The sequence below is a fragment of the Symphodus melops genome (assembly GCF_947650265.1).
Source record: "Symphodus melops genome assembly, chromosome: 20".
NCBI lineage: Eukaryota > Metazoa > Chordata > Actinopteri > Labriformes > Labridae > Symphodus > Symphodus melops.
Genome location: NC_136710.1, coordinates 1238399 through 1248687, shown reverse-complemented (window position 1 = coordinate 1248687; position 10289 = coordinate 1238399). Strand labels below are relative to the sequence as shown.

At 47.8% G+C, this 10289-nt stretch overlaps 1 protein-coding gene across 2 annotated transcripts in view; it reads right to left on the bottom strand.

Annotated features, from left to right (window-relative positions):
* Window positions 1-6034: 6034 nt before the first annotated feature.
* Window positions 6035-10289, bottom strand: part of LOC306841180 (uncharacterized protein) — a 15725-nt gene continuing 11470 nt past the window's right edge. For both annotated transcript variants that reach the window (XM_079370892.1, XM_079370893.1), the window contains 7 exons: window positions 9772-9827; window positions 9303-9653; window positions 7931-8239; window positions 7800-7840; window positions 7694-7717; window positions 6919-7035; window positions 6035-6550 (listed from right to left, as the gene is read on the bottom strand). In XM_079370892.1, coding sequence (XP_079227018.1) covers window positions 6392-6550; window positions 6919-7035; window positions 7694-7717; window positions 7800-7840; window positions 7931-8239; window positions 9303-9653; window positions 9772-9827 — 1057 coding nt within the window. In that variant the 3' untranslated portion in view covers window positions 6035-6391. The remainder of the gene's footprint in view (window positions 6551-6918; window positions 7036-7693; window positions 7718-7799; window positions 7841-7930; window positions 8240-9302; window positions 9654-9771; window positions 9828-10289) is intronic.

The window sequence follows — 10289 nt, the reverse complement described above, 5'->3', positions numbered from 1 at the left end:
ACTTTGATTCAGACTCTCTTTACTGTTCATGTGTGGGTTCATTCTTGTCTTTAAATAAACAACATTCTCCTCCTACTTCTTCTTTCAGTGAGGTTGAGGAATGTTCTACAGTACAGAGGATGCACACCGGCTTCACTGTTGTCAGAGAGGGGAGGAGTCACAGGTGAGCAGGCAGCCTGGACAGGTACGACACAGCACAGCCTGTGCTCACAGAGTTTTCTATGTCGAGTCTGAACATGACTCAAAGATGAAATGATAGTGAAGATAACATCGTCTTCAGTTTCTCACTGTGTTTTTCTTTTCTTCCTCTTACAGATATCTGGTCATCCTGACGTGACTGATGAACACTAAAGAACAGTAACAGAGAGTTAGACACTGACTTTAATAACTCTGCATGATTTTACAGTCTGTTTAGTTGATGATTATTTTACACTGATGTTCTTCATCAGAGACTGAAAACAGCACAGGAGCATTTGAGTTGTGTTTATATCTTCTTCTGGCTTTGAATTGCTTTCTACATATTGTTTTGATGTTTTTAGTGTCTCCATGCTTCTCTGTTTGTGATGGTCAGAGCTGCAGTTTACATAGAACGTCTCAAACTGTTCTCCTCTCCACTTTAAAGAATCAGAGCAGCACACTCAGTTCAGAGAAGAAACAGGACTTATTATAGTCCGTTCAAAATGAACTCACTTTAGAACAAATATAATAAGCTGCAGTTTTCATGTCACAGATTTACCCTTTTTTTGTCCTTCCTGCATTTGTTGCTGCAGCTGTGTAACTTTAGTCTTTGGAGCCTGTTTGTCTTAAAATGTATTTATATTGTTAATAGGGACGGACAATCAACAGATGGCATTTTTTGTGTAGCTCCACCACATAGAGGAACCAGGCGAGTTGTAACTTGTTGTTAGGGGTGAGGGAAAGGCTCCTGGAGGTTTTTCAGTTATGATGTGACGTCTCAACTTCAACTTTATTTTTCCTCGAGGGGAAATTAGATTTGCAGCCAGATGAGATGTTATTTCTCCTTTATTTTGAAAGTCTCTATAAGCGTGTTTTAATCACATATGGCCAAGGTGCATGGGGGCCTCCAATAAAGTTGGTGGCAAGCCCGTTAAACTTAATGCACATTAACATGCACAAAGTACGGGGTCATTGATCGTTGATCATCTGACAAAAAAAAAAACTCCTGAGCCAAGCAGCCGTGCTGTAAACATGACTTTGGCGGTATAAACTTTATGTGAGGTTTCAGTTCTGTTTTGTTTTTCTGGTGTAGTTTTTGTGTTGTCTTTTCTCCCCCTCCCGCTTCTGTGTTTCTTCCTCCTGCAGGAATGTGAGTGGCTCACATACCTGCTGACTCCTCCATGCAGCAGACGAGGCACACCTGATTTCAATCTCATCACCTCCTCCATAAAAGCCTGGCTTGCACTCCACTACTCTGCCACATAATTCCGTATTGTTCGGTAGAGTCACTTTTGCTCACAGCACAGTGTTTATAGCCTCAAGCTGATTTGTCTGCTTTCGTTTTGTGATCTTGTTTTTCTTATTTCTAGTTTTCACTGTGTGCCTCCTGCTTTCGTTCTACGCGTCGGAGTTCCCTGTCTCCTGGATCCTCAGGCCAGCCAGCTCCCTGCCCTCACTGCCTGCTCTTTTTGTTTTCTCCCCGTTTTAATTTTTGTTAAAACTATTTTGGTTTTTGTCTGTCTCTGCATTTTGGGGTCCGCCAAACGAAAACCTAACACTTTAACCACCACAACACACGCCAAGAGCAAAGATGAGAGGTCAGAGCCTGCGGCTAATAAAGTCAACTGGTCGTCATGGCAACAAAATGTGAAATACTGATGGACACTTTCCAAAGCAGCATCTGCCAACACTGTGTGAATGTAAGGTGTTAAATATGCTTTAGTCTGTTACTATGATGCAAGCTCACATTCATCACCTGTTTACTACGACCAATCACAGGCCTTTAAATTGGTGGATTGGTCGCCAAGAGACCAAAAAGATCAGAATCAAACCATCGTCAGATTGGTCAAAGCAGAGGAGCTCAGGAGGAACATCTCTGTTCTGTTTGTTACCTTCATTAAGTCAAAGACCATCACATATCTCAACTCTTCTTCCTTGTTTAAAGTTCAGGGAACAAGGAACACTTTTTAGAACCTCGCAGGAAATCCTTACCAGGATGCAGCTGTGTCTCTTCCTGCTGATGACTCCACAACAGTGATGAGATGCAAACCTGTTATTTCCCCCAAATGTTCATCTACGGATCAATGAAGCAGAGAGTTTCAGCCACCGACTCATCAATGTGCTGACTCATCAATGTGCTGACTCATCAATGTGCTAACTCAGGTTTTATTGAAGCCTAATGAAACCTAGTTACAGTCTTCATAAACAGCTTTTAAATACTTTATTGCATATAGATATAAACGAGATATATAAAGGACTTTATTCTGATGCCTCTGTGTGCAACGAGACAGAGTCAATATGTTTTCAAGCTTTATCTTGTGAGCAGAAGATCTCAGGAACACTTGGATCTAAAATATTTATTTAAACTGAGTTATGAAACGACAGTCAAAGTTTAAGAGAGAAGAACCAACAATCTGTCCATGAAATCTTTAAAGATGAGGACATTTCACGTCTGGACACAGTGGCCGGGACTTTGCCCGTGGGGCCCGGCCGGGTTCAGCCCGAAAGGACGACGCGGGCCCGTCCTCCTGTGGACCCACAATCCACAGAGGAAGCCGTAGGGGTCGGGTGCAGTGTGGATCGGGCGGCAGTCGACGGCGGGGGCCTCGGCGACCCGATCCCCGGACGCAGCTTCTGGCGTTTGGGACGTGGAACGTCACCTCACTGGGGGGGAAGGAGCCTGAGCTTGTGCAGGAGGTTGAGAGGTACCGGCTAGATATAGTCGGGCTCACCTCCACGCACTGATTGGGCTCTGGAACCCAGCTCCTCGAGAGGGGCTGGACTCTCTACTTCTCTGGAGTTGCCCGCGGTGAGAGGCGGCGGGCTGGTGTGGGCTTGCTCATAGCCCCACAGCTCAGCCGCCAGGTGTTGGAGTTCACCCCGGTGAACGAGAGGGTCGTGTCCCTGCGCCTCCGGGTAGGGGACAGGTCTCTGACAGTCGTTTCGGCCTACGGCCCGAACGGCAGTGTGGAGTACCCGGCCTTCTTGGAGTCCCTGGGAGGGGTGCTGGACAGTGCTCCGACTGGGGACTCCATTGTTCTACTGGGGGACTTCAATGCTCACGTGGGCAGCGACAGTGAGATCTGGATTGGGGTGATTGGGAGGAACGGCCTCCCTGATCTGAACCTGAGTGGTGTTCTGTTATTGGACTTCTGTGCTAGCCACAGTTTGTCCATAACGAACACCATGTTCGAGCACAGGGATGTCCATAAGTGCACGTGGCACCAGGACTCCCTCGGCCGGAGGTCGATGATAGACTTTGTGGTCGTGTCATCTGACCTCCGACCGTGTGTCTCGGACACTCGGGTGAAGAGAGGGGCTGAGCTGTCAACTGATCACCACCTGGTGGTGAGTTGGATGCGCTGGCAGGGGAGGAAGCCAGTCAGACTCGGCAGGCCCAAACGTGTAGTGAGGGTCTGCTGGGAACGTCTGGCTGAACCCTCTGTTAGCGAGGCCTTCAACTCCCACCTCCGGATGAGCTTTTCACAGATCCCGGGGGAGGCTGGGTGCATTGAGTCCGAGTGGACCATGTTCTCCACCTCCATTGTCAAAGCAGCTGCTCTGAGCTGTGGTCGCAGGGTCTCTGGTGCCTGTCGTGGCGGCAATCCCCGAACCCGGTGGTGGACACCGGAAGTAAGGGAGGCCATCAAGCTGAAGAATTTAGAAGAAGGTAGCGCATAGGACTCCTGAGGCAGCTGACGGGTACCGGCAGGCCAGGCGTTCTGCAGCCCGGGTGGTCGTGGAGGCAAAAACTCGGGCCTGGGAGGAGTTCGGGGAGACCATGGAGGAGGACTTTCGGTCGGCCTCGAGGAAATTCTGGCAAACCATCCGTCGCCTCAGGAGGGGGAAGCAGTGCTTCACCAACACTGTTTACAGTGGAGGTGGGGAGCTGCTGACCTCAACTGGGGATGTAGTCGGACAGTGGAAGGAATACTTCGAGGATCTTCTCAATGCCACCCTCACGTCTTCCACTGAGGAAGCAGAGGCTGAGTGCTCAGAGGTGGATTCGTCCATCACCCAAGCCGAAGTCACCGAGGTAGTTGGCAAGCTCCTTGGTGGCAAGGCTCCGGGGGTGGATGAGCTTCGCCCTGAGTATCTTAAGTCTCTGGATCTGTAGGGGCTGTCATGGTTGACACGCCTCTGTAACATCGCGTGGAGGTCGGGGACAGTGCCTCTGGACTGGCAGACCAGGGTGGTGGTCCCTCTTTTCAAGAAGGGGGACCGGAGGGTGTGCTCCAACTACCGGGGAATCACACTCCTCAGCCTCCCTGGGAAAGTCTATTCCAGGGTACTGGAGAGGAGTTTCCGGCTGTTAGTCGAACCTCGGATTCAAGAGGAACAATGCGGTTTTTGTCCTGGCCGTGGAACACTGGACCAGCTCTACACTCTCCAGCGGGTGCTCGAGGGTTCATGGGAGTTTGCCTCACCAGTCCACATGTGCTTTGTGGATTTGGAGAAGGCCTTCGACCGTGTCCCTCGCGGTGCCCTCTGGGGGGTGCTCCGTGAGTATGGGGTTCGGGGCCCTTTGCTAAGGGCGGTCTGGTCCTTGTACGACCGGAGTAGGAGTCTGGTTCGCATTGCCGGTATTAAGTCGGACCTGTTCCCAGTGCGCGTTGGCCTCCGGCAGGGCTGCCCTTTGTCACCGGTTCTGTTCATTACTTTTATGGACAGAATTTCTAGGCGCAGCCAGGGGCCGGAGGGGGTCCGGTTCGGGGACCACAGGATCTCGTCTCTGCTTTTTGCAGATGATGTGGTCTTGTTGGCTCCATCGAGCCCGGACCTTCAGTGCGCACTGGGGCGGTTCGCTACCGAGTGTGAGGCGGCTGGGATGAGGATCAGCACCTCTAAATCTTAGGCCATGGTTCTCGACCGGAAAAAGGTGGTTTGCCCCCTTCGGGTCGGTGGGGAGTCCTTGCCCCAGGTGGAGGAGTTTAAGTAGCTCGGGGTCTTGTTCACGAGTGGGGGGAAGATGGAGCGCGAGATCGACAGACGGATCGGTGCGGCGTCTGCAGTCATGCGGTCGCTGTATCGGTCCGTCGTGGTGAAGAAGGAGCTAAGCCGAAAGCCGAAGCTCTCGATTTACCGGTCGATCTTCGTTCCTACCCTCACCTATGGTCATGGGCTCTGGGTCAGGACCGAAAGAACGAGATCTCGGATACAAGCGGCCGAAATGGGCTTCCTCCGTAGGGTGGCTGGGCGCACCCTTAGAGATAGGGTGAGGAGCTCGGTCACCAGGGAGGAGCTCGGAGTAGAGCCGTTACTCCTCCACATCGAGAGGAGTCAGTTGAGGTGGTTCGGGCATCTGGTCCGGATGCCCCCTGAACGCCTCCCTAGGGAGGTATTCCGGGCATGTCCCTACGGGAGGAGGCCTCGGGGTAGACCCAGGACACGCTGGAGAGACTATGTCTCTCGGCTGGCTTGGGAACGCCTCGGGGTCCCACCGGAAGAGCTGGAGGAGGTGTCTGGGGTGAGGGAAGTCTGTGTGTCTCTGCTTAGACTGCTGCCCCGGCGACCCGGCCCCGGATAAGAGGCAGAAAATGGATGGATGGATGGATGTTTTCACAAAAACTTGATGGCAGGCGCTCCTTACCTGCTGTCCACCATCTTTCTGGCTCTAATCCTCCGAGAGCGCCGGCGAGGTGACGAGCCGACATTTATCTTTGTAGTTTCGTATGTCTTTGTATGTCGGGTTTTTCAACGCTCTGATTGGAAAGCTTCTTCTGATTGGCTCGTTCTTTAACCTCCAGCTCTCATTGGACTCGCTGATGAAGGTTTTTTTTTCTTTCTATGACACAAACTGACGGAGCGCCGTCCAGCTGACGCTGAAGCTTTAATGATCAGTCAGGAGAGGCCGAGGTCAAAGCAAAGTAAGATTTATTACACAGGTTGGAAATGAAAGAACATAATCAATCTCAGGAACATGAACTTAGTCAGAGTTTAGTGTTCAGTGCTTTAAAGAATATAAAACCAGTCAAACATTAAAACACTCAAACAGGAAGGCGTGTCCATAAAAAGACGATCCTGATGGCGCTCGTGTGACGTTTTTTTAGTATAGCTGCTCTGTCGTTCATTTGCTGCTCTGTGTGTCTTTGAATTCCCCCCGGAGACAAATAAAGTTTTATGAATTGAATTGAAATCAAACACATTTAACACTGAGTGTTTGAATCCCTGAGCTGTGAACTCCAACCCGACAGATTCATCATCCAGAAGATATTTATAGCACATCAAAGGATTTCAAGGGATTTCCCCCCTCCCAGTCTGCTCCTGGCTGTTCCCTGGTTTGGATGATGAATTGGAACAAGTGCATTCTGGTCTTCGACTTTTGGAAGGGGACTTCCCCCCTCCCTGTTTGCTCCTGGCTGTCCCCTGCTTCCTGTTGGGAGAGAACAGAAGACTTTAAGAAGTGAAGAAGTCTGTCGTGCTCTCTGTTCAGCTCCAAACCGTCACTTCTCCTGTCAATAAGCTTCAGTTTATTTCTTGTCCTACTTCAAACCTGTCCTGCTCTCATGTCTCAGAATGAAAAGCTTTATCTACTCGGCCTCAGACTGGACGGACTCTGGACTTTAAATCAACACTAATGGACCGCTCGTCCTCGTCTTCACTGTGATGAGAAAAGACAAATCTAAACTCTGTTTTTACTTTCACTGTTTCAAACTCAACACAAGAAAAGAGACAAAGAGAAGTGTGAACCTTTTATTTTCAATCAGAAAAATCAAGAGGAAAAATAAATGTTTGACTTACTGCAAAAGCTTCGCTGTTTATACAGGAAGACACCAAGAATGACACCAAGAGACCAACGATGCATACAACAACGATACATCCAACAACGATACCACTGATACCACCAGCACTGAGACCCTGGGAGAAACAGGAGAGAAAAAGGTTTGTTGTTCACAGTTTGGACTAAATATAAAACTCTTGTATTTCTTTGTCGACAGCCTCCTTTCATATCACAACAATAAACTCCCTCAGCTGTCGGCTCACTTCCTGGTTGAGGATGGCGGTTTCAGCAGAACCTCTGGTCTCTGATCCACATTTGGGGATCCACTTCTTCTAGCTAATCCAGCTAAGGTCTGACCCGCTTGTTAAAAGAACTGGATCAGACCTGATCCTCGTTCAGACACCGAGGACGTGAAAGTATCTATATATACTGTATATATATCTGTAAATACATTTCAGACCTGAATGAACCTGATGAACCAGCTGGCAGCTCGACACAGTGAAATGTTGTTTTGTTGGAGCAGTTGAACCTCTCATATCGTCTCTTTAATCTGAACCGGCCCTCGGCTCGGATCACGGTTCTGTTAAACTTTCATCAGCTGGAGGTTTGCTCTGGATTAAATCAGGACTGGATGATCAGATCCTGTCCCATAGCTATGACCCTGAAGGACTACTTCAGACCCATGTGTCCCGGGTTTAAACTCAGACCACTTCATGATGTTGACTTTCACTCTACACGTGGACACACCTGATAAAAATCTGCAGTACAGACAGTTAACTTTGTTCTCGTACTCACCCCTGACTGGTCTTTGTTTGTTGTCTGTTGGAAAATAAAACATGAACATTATTTAGAAGTTCTGCCAACAAACAGTAGAAAATAATTCAAATAAATATTTCCTCACCTCGTCTTTGCCCTCATCTGGACTCTTCCTCGGCTCCACACCTGTTCAAACACAGTGTTAGTGAAATGTGACACTGTGCCTTTAAGAGCTGAATGTTACATGTGATGTTGAAGGACGTTAGCTGTACTCACTGAGGGAGACACTGTCTTTTTTCTCATCATCTTTTGTAACAACAGTGCAGGTGTAAGTTCCAGCATCCTCTTCAGTTACGCTCTCGAGTCGAAGTGAAACGTTTCCTTCAGCTATTTCATCTTCAAACATGGACGTTCTACCTTTGAAGTTCTCGTTTTGATCAGTAAGATGATCAAGTCCATGTTTGTAAGTGTGAACAACCACTTTGTTGAGTTTCCATGACACCTTTATATCAGATGTACTCAGCTTGGTCTCGAGGTGGACGGGCAGAACGACATCGTCCCCGACTTTGGCATGAACTGAGCATCCTGGGAAAACAAGAGACGTCATTAAGACTTCCTGTCAAAACATCAAGACACTTGTGAAGAGCTGTGTGACAATAACACAGACTGTAAATATTAATACTCAAGCTAACGACAGGCTGAGAGCTGAGGCGGGTTTTAAACCGTTACACGGCGCCCACCTGTCAATCAGCTCAGCTACACGCCTTATTGTGAATAACTCTGATCCTTCATCCAATCAAAACTGCTGAGTCATCAAAACATTCCCCCCGTACAGTGTGTGTGGATGGAGACATGAGCTAATCACACCTATTTGGTTTTTTGAAGCAGGCTGTAAACATGTTCATGTCTGCTGTAAAAACAGGCTGTTTGAATGGGTGTGTATGTGACTTCCTGTGCTGCTGCAGCCAGCCTCTAGTGGACACTCCAGGAACTGCAGGATGTTACACTTCAGCATCAGCTACATTTTTCATCATAGGTGGTCGTCGCTCGGTCATCACTCTTAAAGAGTAAAAGACCCCAAAAAATGTTTTTACTACGTTTTTACTGTTAAGAACATCCAGAATAGTTGATTTTAACTTTATCCCTCCTCTAATGAAGCAAATAGCCAATCATAGATGTGGATTTTGGGGCGTCCAATCAGATTACAAACACGCCCCTGGAGACAGTTCTTCTTCTTTTCAGGAAAATCGACGAGAAATTGGCTCGAACTTAATGACAGATTTTATTGAACTTATTGTTTAATTCCTTGAAATGAAATTATCTGGATTGTTCCGGTGGCTTAAAATAAGCGTATTAGATAGTTTGAAATTAAAAACAGACAAATACACTTTCTTTGATTTGAGTTTTTGCGGAGTGCGTGTAAATCAAACAGGATTGGGGAGTGCTGGTCTCTGAGTTTGGGGCTCATGAGCACGTGAGAGAAGGTCTGCATCAAAGTCAACATGAAAGAAGGAGTTTCTACACTCTCACTATGACATCACAAGCTGAACATCTGAGCAGAGATTTAACTCTACTGGGATTTTCTTTATGACCAGTCGGTCCTGATCCAGACTTTAAGAACCTCCTGAGATCTACTGAGTCAACTTACCGCTCACAATAAGGAGACTTTCACCAACACCTCGACCACCGTCTATTATCATCTCACACAGGTAAGTCCCCGAGTCTTCAGTCCTTAACGAGGACACGTGAAGTCTGAGTCGTCCTTCTTTGAGGACGTCTGTGTCACAGTGGACTCGTCCTGCAAACTGTCCATGTTGATGCTCTGAGAACTGGACTCCTTTGTTCAGTTCAAACAGGACTGAGAATCCCATCAAACATGTGACATCAAGAGAGGTGAGTGAGCCGTCAGCTGGGGGAGGGAAGGTCCACTCCAGCGTGACGTTCTGCTTCTCCTCTGCCTGATAGAAGCTCTGAGTGGCGTTCACTTCAAATGTTGGTGCTGAGGAGACACAGAGGGGGAGAGAGGAACATGAAGTGTTTGTATGTGCAGTCTGACAGAGTGTTTAGTCTCCTCTCTCTCTCTCTGTCAGGAGATTGAAGTCAAGCTGTGAACTAACCACAGACACAGCAGCTCAGCTTGATGAGCAGCAGGATCCAGCAGATCATCTTCTTCCTGTGAGAGGACACAAACACATGAGGTCAAAGGTCAGTCCTGTCAGGTGAGCACCCCCCCCCCCCCCTACAGGCCGTCTGCTGTCACTACATGTTCAGAACAAAATTAAATCGCATTTTAAGTGCATCACAATATTTGCCCTCAAAAGCAACACTTCTCAATCTAAATGGATTTTGGTGGATGAATTAATTCAATGCATCACATGTTATTTGCTTCTCAGTTTCATAAAGCTGTTGGATCTTGTTTGAAATCATTTTTTCTGCACAGCAGCTGAAGAGTTGGACACATTGCTATCTGTAGCACATTTTCTAACCCCTTATCTTCTCCTACTAACAGTGGTCTACAGTCCAGAGCAATCAATTTAGAGAGTGAATTTATAAGTCTAATAAACGTTGAATTACTAATTTTGGTCCTGAAGACAGTCATTTGGTCAGTTTAGGCTGCAAACACTTATTGTTTGTA